The 14,507-nt window shown below is 43.0% G+C and overlaps 2 protein-coding genes across 2 annotated transcripts; one reads left to right on the forward strand and one right to left on the reverse strand.

Annotated features, from left to right (window-relative positions):
* Positions 1 to 6,438: 6,438 nt before the first annotated feature.
* si:ch1073-390k14.1 (deoxyribodipyrimidine photo-lyase) lies at positions 6,439 to 12,143 on the forward strand. The gene is made up of 9 exons (XM_058075314.1): positions 6,439 to 6,718; positions 7,711 to 8,197; positions 8,278 to 8,589; positions 8,998 to 9,170; positions 9,252 to 9,336; positions 9,601 to 9,833; positions 9,900 to 10,094; positions 10,153 to 10,378; positions 10,560 to 12,143. The coding sequence occupies exons 1-9, from the start codon at positions 6,500 to 6,502 to the stop codon at positions 11,120 to 11,122; spliced, it is 2,493 nt and encodes an 830-aa protein (XP_057931297.1). The 5' UTR covers positions 6,439 to 6,499; the 3' UTR covers positions 11,123 to 12,143.
* Positions 11,395 to 13,364, reverse strand: gcsha (glycine cleavage system protein H (aminomethyl carrier), a). Its single transcript, XM_058075315.1, has 5 exons — positions 13,174 to 13,364; positions 12,950 to 13,032; positions 12,810 to 12,873; positions 12,590 to 12,721; positions 11,395 to 11,863 (listed from the first exon to the last, which is right to left on the reverse strand). Exons 1-5 carry the CDS (start codon positions 13,322 to 13,324, stop codon positions 11,766 to 11,768), a joined length of 528 nt encoding a protein of 175 aa, XP_057931298.1. The 5' UTR covers positions 13,325 to 13,364; the 3' UTR covers positions 11,395 to 11,765.
* Positions 13,365 to 14,507: the final 1,143 nt, after the last annotated feature.

Consider the following 14,507-nt stretch of genomic DNA (forward strand, 5'->3'; position numbering starts at 1 on the left):
AAACAATTAGATACACTTTCACACTCTAACAAGGTCCTATCATAAAGTGTCAATTTATAATTAAACCATTTTGACTCACTATAAGAACCATATTTACTTATACCTAGCGAGTGACGGTATAGTGATATCCAACACCATTCCTACTTAGATAAACACTGTGTCGTCATTAAAAGTAGTTTTTACACCACTTATGTTAATATTTTATGAAGCTATTGAAGTTTCTGGTCATTTTTTTTGGTAGTCTTTCCAATCAGGCCCCACTCTTCTTTTTTCGAGACGTATACCATCCCCCGTCTGCACATGCCACCCCCCATAGTACTTTACATCTATAATGAGATACAAATACGCATCAGCAGGACAATGTCTTGCGCCACGCGTCACTGTGTGAATATTACTCACACTTATTAGCTGGATTATGTTAATCTTTACACTCCCTGCTCACAGACAACAGGCCCGGCATGATACGGGGTGGTCACGGTGACGTGTGTGTATATGTGTGTGTTGTCCTGTGTGATCTTCAGTATGTGTATGTTAGGTGGGGGTGATCGCTATGTTGTCAAACTGCTCTGCATGTGAAAAGGTGGTCTAATTATAGCACTTATGCAAATGAGCAATGCAAGCACAAACATATGCACCGGTGGCGGCTTAGTGCTTTGGTCAAAAAAGACAGCATGAGGCATTCTCTTGTTGACGAACATAAGGTGACATCACAGATTGACGGCTTGACTCGACACATTGTTATTATTACGGATGTTTAGCCATTTTACATGAAGCTGAATGGGTCAAACTCACAATCAAGTGAAGGACTGAAGGTCAGTTATTGGAGAATGTCAGACTTTTTTTTTCCAGACAGAAAACATTGATAGTATCCCTGTGGAATGATTGATTGAGTCTGACACATTTTAATTACCTCCAAATTAAATGAATCGGCTGGCAGACTATAAAACATTGCTGCTTAATAACGAGCCTCTCCATTTGCCATTTTTTTTCCTTCTTCATCCAATCCCATTTTGGCTGCCCACGCCAAATAACCTCTCTCCATTTAATGATATGCAAATGAATTTTCATGAACCCCATGATCCCATGCGATGATTAAACTGAGATGACATTAGCTGCCACAGTGCTGCCACCGTCAGTGTTTCCGTCTGTCTCCTCTCCCTATCGCTCCCATCTCACCGCTTATCCACAACAACGGCCAACCTGCAATATTAAGGGATTCATTGTCACCATTCACTTATTCATTTTCATTGTGAGAAAGGACAGTTTGCATATTCAGGGCTATTCCAGAGTTTTATCCCCAAATGTTGGTTCTTAAACTACATGTGGTCATTTAACACTGTGAACATAGCACCTAACACAAGAAAATACAATATACAATCACACATATGCACATTTTTTCCATTTGCAGTAGTCCCCTCCCACTGTGCCGTTTCAGTCTAGATCCAGTTTCAGATCTGCTGTCGTTTATTGTACTCCATTTGCATAATGAAGCCCAGGCTTAATTAAGATCCCACTGGAGTCTGGAGCCAAGGATGAAGGAAAGCAGGATGAGGAGGAGGGAAAGGGAGTTCCGGCATTCCTCAGCTTATCCACACGCTTCCAAATAGCATGCACAATTTAAAGGGGGGAGAGAAAAGCCTTGACGAGCGATTAAATCGCTAATTATGATCGGCTGTTGGAATTAGTGTGTGGCTGTTAATTAGCTGCCGAACCGATGCCCAGACAGTTGCCCGCCCCTGACGACGGCAGCGCTCTCTCTCTCACAGGCAATGGCTGGACACCCTGGAGATGATGCCAGCACATACCTCCCATATACGTGACTATCCCTTTAAGGACATCCCAGGTGTGCATGTGCAAGAGATGCTTCATCGTACTTGTTCACACATTCCCACTGTTCCTATGCTCAAAATTCTGTCTCCATCCACTGAGAACCATCCTTAATGTGCATTTCCTCATTCTTTTTCTTGTCAGCTCTTTTCCGTAATGGAATGAGTCAACATTGCATCTCTGGAATTTGCAGGTGCCTCCTTCTGGTGTTGGCACAGAGCGGAATTGGCATCAAGGAAATATACTTTGTACCCAGATGCAATTATCTCTGACTCCAACCTTCTGCTGCTATTCGGTGTCGGCTTTTTACGACTGTATTGTACAGCTTCTCGAAACGCTTGTAAATATTTCCCAGTTAGCGTTTGGCATGCTGCCATCTCTGTTTCGGGTCTCTCCCTGGAGGGCATGCCATCTCTGCAAACGGTGAAGGCGTCCAAGAATGCCTTGCTCACCATATGGGGATTGCTGTTTACAAATGTTTGTGCTAAGTAGGCTTGGCTGCATGCCATTTTTCTACCCATACCCTCGCCGCCCTACAGAAGATGCCAATGTAGGAGCGCTAGCAACCATTGCCTTGGCACATCTTGTTGTCTTTGTCCAAAATAAACTGTGATGAATGAGGAAATCGCCAAAGGTGAGTCCACTTGTATTCAAATGCCACAGATGTCCATTGGTTGCGTTGGTTCCTGGCTATGCCAAGGACGCTGGCATGGCGCCGGCAGGCTGGCAGGTACACGTCCGTTGCAACTTGGCAAAGACGGATAGACCGCATTTTCGCCGGTGTTCTCTTTCTCGTAAGATTATCGTTGATTCACATCTTGGAATATCACATTATCTTTAGCTCGTCAACGTCCTTCGGTGATTCTTTTCATCTGTGGATTCCTCTGTTGCCCGCTGGCATCTCGCTCACATATGTTCTCCAGCTATCGTCGTCGTTCCTTTTTTTTTCCGCCACCCTCGCCGGTCGGTGTTGCCCCATTGTGCCTGTGCCAACGTGGCATCAGGGTGGCAGTATGAAGGGCTGGTTCTCGTTGCCTTTCTTATTCTCCTCGCCCCTTCGCCCATGCCCGCCCCCGCTCAAGCCCTGACTGGATGGCACTGTGCCAACCTGCCGCCGCCATCGCTCTCATTTGTAGCTCATCCCTTCGTTGCCCTACCCCCCCGTCACTACATTTACATCGCTCTCTCTTCCTCATCTAGGTTCGGAGTCGTTAAGTGTGTTTGAAATATATTGTTTGAACAGTAGTCCACACACACGCTCAACTTTTCATTTCTCAAAGGGACGTATTCGGTTGTGGTCCACTTGTGACTTGGGAGACTTTTTGGTACCTGAAGGAACGCCTGGATAGCGTGGGCTGTGGGTAATTACTGCAGCATTTACCTATCCCACTGAGACAAGAGGAGAGAAATGAAGTGAGCCCTGAGTTTAGAATTTAGCTGGTGTTATTTTAATTAACTTTGACCAACCCCCCATCATGTGTGCTTCACTTCGCATGTCCTTGTGCAGGTTGGACACAGACGTTTGACACACAGTTGATCTGATTATTAGTAAAAACTGACTGTGTACAATTGATGTTGCCCACTTTACTTAAAATGACCCTTGCCCTCCTTCTTTTTCTCCTTTTTCTTCTCTTGTGTCAGATAAAAGCTGCCAGTGGTGGTGAAGCCATTAAGCAAATACTCTCATTAGTACACAAAACATAATGAATATGTAAATGGGGTGTGTAATTTATGCATGGGTTGAGAGACGAGTTCTCTTTTCAGTCCTCGTTTGTATTCACCCTATTGATGCACCCCTTTCTCTTCAAATTTCACATTCTTACACCAAATTTTCTCTTTTCTATGACCACACCCTGTGAATGAATCCACAGTGGACCTCTTGGTATCCGGCAATTGTGTTTTATTTGGTCTTTTTTTCCCCGTGTCTGTTTCATAGTTTCTACATGTCTCACAGCATTGCAGTCTTTTTTCTCCATTTGCTTTCGTCTGCTAACAGTCTGTCCTCACCAAAACAAATCCTGCAGCGACGCATTAAACAAACAACCAAGTGTTTGAACAAGGTCTGTCTTCCAGGAATATGAATACTGAATAATATATCCAGCATCGCATCCCACACTTGACTGTGGTGGGTTCATGTGTTTTCCCATTGTCCCTCTGTGGCTATGTTGCTCTAAATGTGTGGTCTAAAACTCTGTGGTAAATGGAAGCGTATCCTGATAAACATGAGTAGCCTTGCGCTTGTCTACAATAAACACCTATAATACTTGGGCTCCCTTGGCAATCACCATAGCAACAAACCAAGGCACCCACGTGAGTTGCATAGTAAGATGTTCCCTGAGCCCATAGACCATAAAGCTGCTGCAAACCAGGTAGCCTTGCTGGTGAAAGTGAATAAAAAAATAAATACCCACTCAAATGTCACACCTCAACTCTGGCTCACTCCAGGCCAATCTTGTGTGTTTATCAATAGGATTGCAATACACAACACTCGCATGCACTGCCTCTCTGTCTCACCAGATCTTAACAGGTGCTGATGAGCCGCAGTCAATGATTGTAATGAGCTATCGATCACCGTGGGAAAATGGAGGGACGGAGAGGGGTTAGGGGAAGGAGAGGACACAAACAGGAGGAGGAGGAAAATAAAGAAGTTCATGAACTAATTGGAGACAAGCTACCTTAGACGAGAGTATCGACACGTGCTTTAATCAAGTTTTCATCTCCTATTGTACTGCTTTAAATAAGCAACGAGCCACAAAGGTTTTAAGGGCAACTATTGTGGTCGATGTGCTTAGGATGACCATGCAGACCAAGCCCAGATGCCCGTGAAGGGCTCTGACGCAGTATCTTTATTTTTCCTCTCGTTTTTGTGTGTGGAGTGGAAGCAGACAGCTTTAGGGAAGGGGGAGGTGCGTCGTATGTGTTGGTTGGCGTTTCAGATAATGAAATGCAGCAGGGAACAAAGAGCTGGGGGCCCCTATTCTCTGGGCTGCGGCTTCATTTTCGCTCCCGTCAAGTCTATGATTCTTCCATACGCTCCTTCTTGTGTATGTGTTTATGTTTGTACCAGCGGCTTGTTGTGTGTACGACAACCCCGCCCACCCTCCTCCTGTTAGTATTCTGCATGGCAGATCCCCTTAATGTAATAACTGTGTCTGCATGTCTAATTTACAGCAGGAGAGAGTAAATAGCCTGTGGTTAATTACAGTACATGCATGCGTGTGTGTGTGTGTGTGTGTGTGCGCGTGTGTCCATGCATGTGTACACATGCACATAGGTGTGTCACAATGATTTATGAGTTGGAAATAGCTACACCAGTGGCCTGTTTCTTCTCACTTAGTTTTTAATCTGTCTTTCCATTAATTTTCTCTGAGATGTTGGTTGTTATGAGTCGTGTTCGTGAGGATGCACATGTGAGTGCACATTTATGGTTTAATGAGACTGAGGTGTGGACATTTTGGAAAAGGAAGATATTTGACTGGGACCTGTGCTTTGTTTTATCCATTTCCAACTCCTTTTTGCCTAAATGTGTTGAGTAAAGTAAACAAAAAAGTTGAAATGAAGGCAACTGGTCCATCCAATGTACAACCAAGATGTCCAGTGGCCTTGTATTCGACATTTAGGGGCCCGCCACCATCTTTCATGCTTCCTTCTCTTTCGGGTTTCCGTCCCTTTCCTTAGCAAAGACCCTCAATGAACAGAACACAGATCTTTATTGACAGTACACGGCAGAACATGGAAACAGCGGGTCAATCCGTTTAGCCCAAGGGCCGATACACCAATTCACCAATTTGTCAGTGTTAGTTTGAGAGAGAAAAGCAGCTAATCTCTCCTCTCTGCTCTCTATTGATCACACACTTAGACTCCACTTCTCTGTCTAAACACTATTGATTCACCCTCTCTCTCAATCTCATTCTCTCTCCCTCTCTTCTCCGTCTCCATCCCTCCACATACCGCAGCTTTCAACGCACTGCTCTTCATAATATTGAATAATATGGATTGTACATGCCCGGTGAATGAGTCACACCCTCTGTGGACACTTGAGCATGCTTTAGCATAAACAAACAAGACTAAGAAGCAGTTGGCACACAAGAATTCAAGAATTTGCCTCAGCGCCTCCTGCTCCCTGCTGTGCATATTCAAAAGCGGGTGCACTGTCTCATTAAAATCAATCCCTGTGCAGAATGAATGAATACACGGAGTGATTAAACATTCACCTCTTGTTACTGTCTCCTGCCTTTTGTTTTTGCAGCCTCACATCACACGATGCACTTGAAAAGGACCTGCCAAGATGAAGGCATTGATTCAAGTGAAAACAAGGGTCTCTTGTTTGATCACATTTAGCTAGTGGGGGGCCCATGTCATTAATCTTTTTTTGCAGATAGAAATAAAGTGGTTAAAGGGTAGCCAATCCAACGACTGTGTTATGTTAATGAAGGGAGAGAACAGGGCGGGCAATTCATCATATGCTGTATGTAATCTGCGAGTCTTTCTCAATTTAAACTAATGAACAACTGACAATGATGTGCTTTGTTAGACTGGAGCGCCCTCTACTGGTGATGTTGGCTCAGTAAAGGTTACAAAACCGACTTGCGTAACTTCCATCAGCTGTTTTGTAACTACTGTATATGGAGTAGGTACCTTATGTATTTTAAAGCGAGTTCGTGAGTTGAAGATGCCTACCAGTGGAGAAGACGCTGCTGTGGTAAGAAAGCACCTGAGAGAAGTATTGGTAGGTCGAGAAGATCCGGAGGTGTTCTTCGCGATGTGTTTGTCCATCTTGGGGCACCAGGAGACCAGATGGCAGTTTCTACCCATCATCCAGCCGCTGTCATCCGGCAACAGGTCCCTGCACTCCGCCCTCGCCTCCATCTATCAGGAATATTTCACTCAGGTCAGAATTACTGAAAGTATGCTTAACTACTATACATTTTGGCTTCATACACTTGGTCGGGTATGTGTCACAGTGTCTCTGAGATGAACATTTCAAAAAAAGTAAGTTAATTTGAATAGCATTAGGTTAATGCATTTGGTTTTGTGGTTAATGAGAGCCTCGTGCATTCACGTGAGCTGACCATGTGCATGGACATTTGGATGAAACTTAAAAATAAAATTATCGTACATACACGATTCAACGTTTCTCATAATCAACTGAAAAATTAAGTTGGACGGATCTTAATTAGCATTGTAATAGTTATTATTCGGAAACAACTCAAAACGAAAAATCACTCGAGAACATTGCACTTCTTTCTGTTAACTAATCCTACAGAATTATCACTCCACAACAAATATTATAAAAGATTTTTACATTGGTACAGATCAATATTGATACCAACGTTGCCACCGATATTTCAATACCATCAATATTTGAATCGATCCGCCCACCACTACTTTAAATCAACTTACAGCACTATCGAAAAGAAGCTTCCACTGGCAGAACAACGCCCCCTCCTGGCGGTAAAGAGGGACAGGAGACAATGCATAACATCAGGAGCAGTACAAGGATGTATCTTGTTTTTGTTTGCTGATAAGCATGTTTTTAAAGGGTCAAATTTTTGTACGTCATGGGAATTTTGGAATTAGTGTACAAATACAATAATTATCGTGTATCTGACAAGGCTGTCTAATAATATAAAATACAGTATATAAAATAATCAATACAAACCTTAAGGACTCTATACTCCTACATTATATTTGTTAAGCAATTTTGGTATTTCCTTGTAAAACATTTACACAACATATTATTCTAATTTAGGTACACATTATGTTACCTAATTTACTGGAGTGCAAGATAAACTGCCAGTTGTGCACTTCAATAACACTGCTGACTACATTAAAAGATTGGATGTTTACTTATGTTAACTTCATGTGTTTTTTTTTCTACAGCAGGTGGATGATGAGCTGGAACTCGCACTGAACCTGTCACGACTTGAAATACAAGGAACTCCACTTCAGAAACATGAAGTAACCAATGGTGGGGACACAAAGGAAGTAGGAGAGGCATGCAAATCACGAGAGACGGAGCATCAAAAGGGTGCACAGCTGAACGTGTCGGATGTGACTCTGATGGTTTCTCCCATGAAGAATATGATGGAAAATAGCACAAAGGTGCCAGAGGAAAAAGTTTTACACCAGAAAGCAAAGCGTTCTAAAAACAGACGACAGAAAGCAGCGGCCCAGCAGATAGTTGGTTTGCCATGCTCTCCATCAGCCATGCCGCCTGTATTGCTTTGGTTCCGCAGGGACTTGAGACTATGCGACAACCCTGCTCTCATCAGCTCCTTGGAGATGGGCGCACCCGTCATTCCTGTCTTCATCTGGAGTCCTGAAGAGGAGGAGGGGCCTGGGATTACAGTGGCTATGGGAGGAGCTTGTAAGTTGAATGAGTCCCTCATGATCAACGTTCACTGTATCTCTGTTGGCATTCATTGCTTCTTTTTACTCTATTGGCAGGTAAATACTGGTTTCATCAAGCTTTGGCTTCTTTCTGTTCATCTTTGGAGTGTATTGGCAGCCGTCTAATCTTCCGTGACACAAACAGAGAGGGAAACCACGTTGGATCGACTCTGTATACACTTAAAGAGCTGGTAATGGAGACTGGGGCAAGAACAGTGCTGGCCAATGGTCTCTATGAGCCCTGGCTAAAGGAAAGGGATGACATGGTGGCGTCAGCACTAAAAAAAGATGGAATTGATTGCAAGATATTCCACTCATACTGCATCAGAGACCCTTATTCTGTCAGCACAGAGGGAGTCGGACTCAGAGGTCTGTCATTAAATTTGGTTACAGTTGCTCACAAAAGTGATTACACCTCTTGCACTTCAGCAGTGATCATGATTCCGTTGATGAACCACAGCACTCATTACATGTAGGCAGCACTCATGACGCCACAACAGTGGCAGACAGTAAGCAACTCATGACAGACAGTAAGACACAATTATCTACAGGAATTTTCTTTTGAATAGTAAATCTATGATACTCTACAAAATGCACACAGACTACTCAAAGTATATGACAGTTTACTTTCTATAGTATTGTGCCTTCAGAAGATACACTAATAAAAATGAGTGCTGACATGTGAGGGGTGTATTCAAATTTGTGAGATTTCTGATTCTAATTTGGTAGTTAAGTGAACTCATTTTTTTTGTAATGTGTGGTTCATCTGTGGTGCAGGAATTGGATCAGTGTCTCATTTCATGAATTGCTGCAGACAGAACCCAGGCTCTGCATTGGGTACTCCACTGGACCCGCCTGTGTCCCTCCCTGTACCTTCCAGATGGCCTGTGGATGTCACTTTAGACAAACTTGGCCTGGCACGTATGCCACGTAGGAAAGACGGCACAACGGTTAGTGATCACAGACCATATTAAGACAATTAGAAATCCATTAGTCGTCAATATAAGTATTGTGTTTACTTTGGCTTTCAGATCGATTGGGCAGCAAATATTCGCAAGGCTTGGGATTTTAGCGAAGAAGGAGCTCACGCCCGCCTTGAGGCCTTTCTGCATGATGGTGAGACAGGAGTATATTTGTATTTGTGTGGTCATAGGGCACATAGGGCACATAGAGCCTGCTGGCTTGAGAAAAATTAAGATTTTTTTTTCCAAACATGGTAAGCTAACTTTAGTAAATTTTAAAGGCAAAACAAATAGATTTCTAGTTTGATGTAAACTACAAAATATGCTCCAGAAAATATATTTTAAAGGAATATACTGTACACTTACAGGCCACATGTTTATGTACTGTATAAATCTTTTAAATCATTTGTTTCCCAAGGTGTTTATAGATACGAGAAAGAGTCAGGCAGGGCTGATGCTCCAAATACCAGCTCTCTATCGCCATACCTTCACTTTGGTCAGCTCAGCCCTCGCTGGCTACTGTGGGATGCTAAGGGGGCACGCTGTCGACCTCCAAAATTCCAACGCAAACTGGCATGGAGAGACTTGGCATACTGGCAGCTAACCTTGTTTCCTGACCTCCCCTGGGAATCCCTTCGCCCTCCATACAAGGTGGTTATGGATAAGAGCATTAAGCATTGAACCGTTATTTTGTGACTGATCTCCTGGTATTTATAGGCACTACGGTGGAGCAGCAATCACGGTCACCTCAAGGCTTGGCAGCATGGTCGAACAGGCTACCCTTTGGTGGATGCAGCCATGAGGCAGCTGTGGCTGACAGGCTGGATGAACAACTACATGAGACACATTGTGGCATCTTTCCTCATAGCATACCTGCACCAGCCCTGGCAAGAGGGCTACCGCTGGTTTCAGGTATGACATACAGGTCATAATTCAATTTATCCAGTATTGACTTTCTGTACGTGTGTAGGACACACTGGTGGATGCGGATGTTGCCATCGATGCCATGATGTGGCAGAACGGTGGCATGTGTGGTCTGGATCATTGGAATTTTGTCATGCATCCCGTTGACGCTGCAATGACCTGCGACCCTTATGGCAGCTATGTTAGATTATGGTGTCCTGAGCTTGCAGATTTGCCCGATGACCTTATTCACAAACCCTGGAAATGCCCAGCATCCATACTGCGACGAGCAGGTAAGGAACATGTACTCAATGAAGAGGATAAAAGAGCATTGGTTTGACTGAGAGGTACTGAAATTATAGTTTGACCGTCACCTTAACAGTATTAAAAAAAATTAGGATGTTCCACTTTGGTGTTTCCCTTGTAATAACAGCGCACATAGAAACACCTCGTCCTTTCTACTCCTCTACTCAGGTGTGGTGTTTGGCCAGACATATCCGGAGAGAATAGTTACAGATCTGGAGGAGAGGCGGAGTCAGTCTCTTCAAGATGTCACCCTAGTTCGAAGCCAACACAGGCAGTATGTCGACAAACGCACAGGCTGTGACTTGGTCCCTATGCCACCACGGCTGGTCTCGGAGGCCCTGGGCTTGTCACATGATGCTGGAGGTGTAGTCCCGGCAGGCAAGCACTTCCTCCTGCCCGTCATCACCCGCATGGAATTCAAGTACCAGCTAGAAGATCCGGATGCAGTCGCCGCTGCCAATCCGTACAATGCTGTCCTTAAAGGCTACGTGGGTCGCAAAAGGGATGAGACCATTGCGTTCCTGAACGAGCGAGACTTCACGGCCAGCGTGTTGCATGAAGGAGCACAGAGGAAAGAGAGGCTGGAGAGTGACTATCGCCGCATGGAGGGGTTGCCTAGACCTCTTGCACCACGAGGAAGAGCTAGACGCACACCAAATGCAAAAGACAGGTTCTCCATAGTACCTGGTGGCACTGTGACTACATCCAGACAACCCAGGGCCCAACAGTAAACAATGTATCTTTCTCAGGACTGTAACTCGCTGTAACATCCTGTTGACACTAAATTTAGTCTAAGCTTACCTGAACTTTTTCCACTGCGTCCCTGTGTCATGGATGACACGTGTTACAAGTTATATTTTAAACCTTACAGATCTTATTTTGGCTTTGGTAAATAATATCCAAGGATTAAAATGGTGGTTGGGACAGCAAAGCCTAAAAACAATGCCTCAGCCCAAATCTTAACATGAAAAAAGCTCTTAAATACAAATCAGGAGATTAAAGAAATGCTTCAAGAGGTTTATTTTAAAGATCATTTCAGAACAGACATCATGGATGATACCAAACAGATCAAAGTACTTTTTCCCAGGACATTTGTTCTTGCTTCGACTGAAATATCATGGAACAATTCTATTAACTTGAGTGTCAGTCTCTTCTTTTTTGGGGGGGAGGGGGGAAAGTGATGTTGCAAAAATCAACACTGCACATTGTATGGTCCTTAAAGTGAGTCTTTTAAGAGCAGCTATTAAGGATCCCTAAGGTTCACATTTGTACAACACTGTCAGGGCAGCAAAGAGACACAGCAGAGTTCTGATGTAAAGAGACACTGCCTGCCAGTGTTACTTGAAGTGGAAAAATGTTGGGGGAAGGATTTGATTAGTCCTCTATGGAGCGGATGTATCGCTCATATGCGGTCTCGTCCATCAGAGAGTCCAGCTCAGAAGGCTTGGCAATGGTCATCTTCATTAGCCAACCTGTGTTAAACAGGAGCCATCAAGTTATTAGATCGAGCTAACTGCTTTTGACTGATGTCTCATTTGAATTATGAGATATTAAACATCATAACCAAGTCGGTGTCCTGTAGCTGTATGTGTTAAATAAATGTATAAGCAGTATAATTTAGCCCTTCGGGATAGGTAATAATAATTTATGAATGAATAAATATGGTATGGATGTGTTTTTGAATATTCCAAATTAATTTCAATAATCAAATAAAAATTATGTACACCCGAATTTCGCTGAATATAATTTAATCTCCGGGGGGGGGGGGGCTGCAAAAAAAGTTTGGGAACCATTGCTACAGACAGAAATTGTTACTAAACATGAAGGTGTACTCTGTAATATGGAAGTGGATTGGTTTCAGTGCAGCTGTAGTACAGATGTGGAGTCGCTGAGCGAGATATGTTAGCCTCACAGTTCACTACATATTGAAAAGATCCCCATTGAGTTGAAGGAGTTTTGCCAGGAATGCCAGGAATGGGACATAAATGAGAAGATGTATATAACTGTTGATTTTGTTAATACTTGGGTAGTTTATTTTTCTATATTGTGTATTTTGTACTGCTTAACTGATTCTGTACTCTTGCTGCTGTGCAATGCAAATTTCCCCACTGAGGGACGAATAAAGGCATATCTTATCTTATCTTTGCCTTTTCTAAAACAAAAATCTACATATTTCTTATGAAACCCTTTGTGCTTACCATCTTTGTAGCAGGATTTGTTGACCAGACCAGGCTTGTCAGCCAGCAGTGAGTTGACCTCTATCACCTCTCCAGTCAAGGGAGAAAACAGCTCACTGGCAGCCTTTACACTTTCTAGAGCTCCAAACTCATCTGAAATAGAAGATAAACACTCATGTTAAGATTAATGGTAATATGACAAATAATAGCTACATTAGACAAATCTAAGTGACCTAGTGACCTTGTTGAGCAAGCTGTGTTCCCACCTCTGGTAGTCCACAGTAAACTACATCTCCCAGAGCTTCCTGCAGGTAAACAAGACACAGGGGTTAACCACACCCCCCATTGGTTCAAGGTTGCGTGCATTCTTAAGGAATTTACCTGAGCAAAGTTGCTGATACCTACAGTACCGATTCCATTCTCTTCAACTCGAATCCATTCATGCTTGTCTGTAAATTTAAGTGCTGGAAAATAAAAAAAATACTTAAGTTTTAGCCTAAATGGAAAGTAAACAGAAAGTTAGCCTGTACGTCCTTTACTAGCTAGTAGCAATCGGTATAGTGTGGCTAACATGTAACCATACGCAAGCAAATAAAATGAAATACCTGCTGAGAATGGGGTCGATGAAGAAAAATGTCTTGGAATGTAAGATTTCGGACATAATCGATGAGACGAATGTGGTCCCGAGCGTGTTATTATGGGTATGGCGGTTGATAAGTTAGAAGACACGCAGCGGATCAGTCTACAGGCGGACATCTTTCTTCCTCGTCTGAACCTTTACACGGAATGGCAATACTGGTACATTTATTAGCGCCATCTACTGGTGTGGAGTAACGGCCAATTAGGTGCAGCAAAGTATTCTACGTCTTTTTTATTTTATAAAAGACGTAGAATACATTTTTATACATTTTTTAATACATTTTAATATTTTGATTTCCTACTACGATGCTGTGATATGCTGTGCATTTACAAATTACAAATTACATTGTGGAATTTAGCTCTTTTATTTCTGCAGCAAGTCAGTGACCACAATTTGGACACCACTGACCACTTGTTTCACCACAAAGGCGTTGTATTGCTAGGCAAGGGAGGGGTGTGTCCAAATTATGGAGCTGTATATCCAAGATGTGCATGTAGTTGTACATAGTTAGAAGTCTACAAACTGTTGGCTTTTAAATAGACTTTGGAAGGCCAGAAAGCAACATATTATAGTAATCAAGGCGAGACGTGACAAATGGACTAGGGTATTTGCATCTAGTTGTGGATAGAAAAGGCTTAGCAATGTTGCTAAGATGAAAAAAAAAATGCAGTTTTAGTAACATTCTTAATGTGCTTTTGAAAGGATAGAGTTGAATCGAATATCATACCAAAATGTTTTACTGAATCACTTGGGGTGATGCTTTTATAAAAACTCTACAAGACATTGCTTGTTTAATATCAATGAGACATGCCCTGAGATTAGAGCAGTCCCGTGGGTCAGTTAGCTTTAATGGCACATACAGCTGAGTGTTGTTGGCTTAACAGTGAAGGCTAATCTTGTTTGTGAATGATGTCGCTTAGCAGCAGAATGTAAATATTGAACTTAAGAGGGCCAAGCGAAGGCCAAGCGTAGGCCGAGCACTGATCCTTGTGGTCTGGTGCAAAATGGAGGCGGCGGGTCCAGTCTTCTACAACCTCAACAGTCCACTTGCAATCGGTTAAATGCCCTGAGAATACTACCATGACCTGGATGACTGAGAATATGTTTACTATATGGCATATTATATAACACGTATAGCTAATGGAATGGTTGGCAGGATGGGAAAACTTGAAAAATGAGAAAAACATGGAAGCCAACCAGCATCAACTAAAAAGGCTCCACTGGATATATTTTTTAACAGACATATAGCACACCAACACACACACACTCTCTACTAAGTCCATTTACTAAAAAGCAACC

Source organism: Doryrhamphus excisus, chromosome 6 (assembly GCF_030265055.1).
Source record: "Doryrhamphus excisus isolate RoL2022-K1 chromosome 6, RoL_Dexc_1.0, whole genome shotgun sequence".
NCBI classification, from domain to species: domain Eukaryota; kingdom Metazoa; phylum Chordata; class Actinopteri; order Syngnathiformes; family Syngnathidae; genus Doryrhamphus; species Doryrhamphus excisus.

What these genes read in the sequence shown, in the direction of transcription:
- si:ch1073-390k14.1 (XM_058075314.1), top strand. Translation starts at nt 6,500, where the DNA reads ATGCCTACCAGTGGAGAAGACGCTGCTGTGGTAAGAAAGCACCTGAGA. An exon ending in GTAGGAAAGACGGCACAACG is followed by an intron (nt 9,171 to 9,251) that starts GTTAGTGATCAC and finishes TTTGGCTTTCAG; the next exon opens with ATCGATTGGGCAGCAAATAT. An exon ending in ATCCATACTGCGACGAGCAG is followed by an intron (nt 10,379 to 10,559) that starts GTAAGGAACATG and finishes TCCTCTACTCAG; the next exon opens with GTGTGGTGTTTGGCCAGACA.
- gcsha (XM_058075315.1), bottom strand. Translation starts at nt 13,324, where the DNA reads ATGTCCGCCTGTAGACTGATCCGCTGCGTGTCTTCTAACTTATCAACC. An exon ending in ATCGACCCCATTCTCAGCAG is followed by an intron (nt 13,033 to 13,173) that starts GTATTTCATTTT and finishes TTTATTTTCCAG; the next exon opens with CACTTAAATTTACAGACAAG. An exon ending in GTATCAGCAACTTTGCTCAG is followed by an intron (nt 12,874 to 12,949) that starts GTAAATTCCTTA and finishes GTTTACCTGCAG; the next exon opens with GAAGCTCTGGGAGATGTAGT.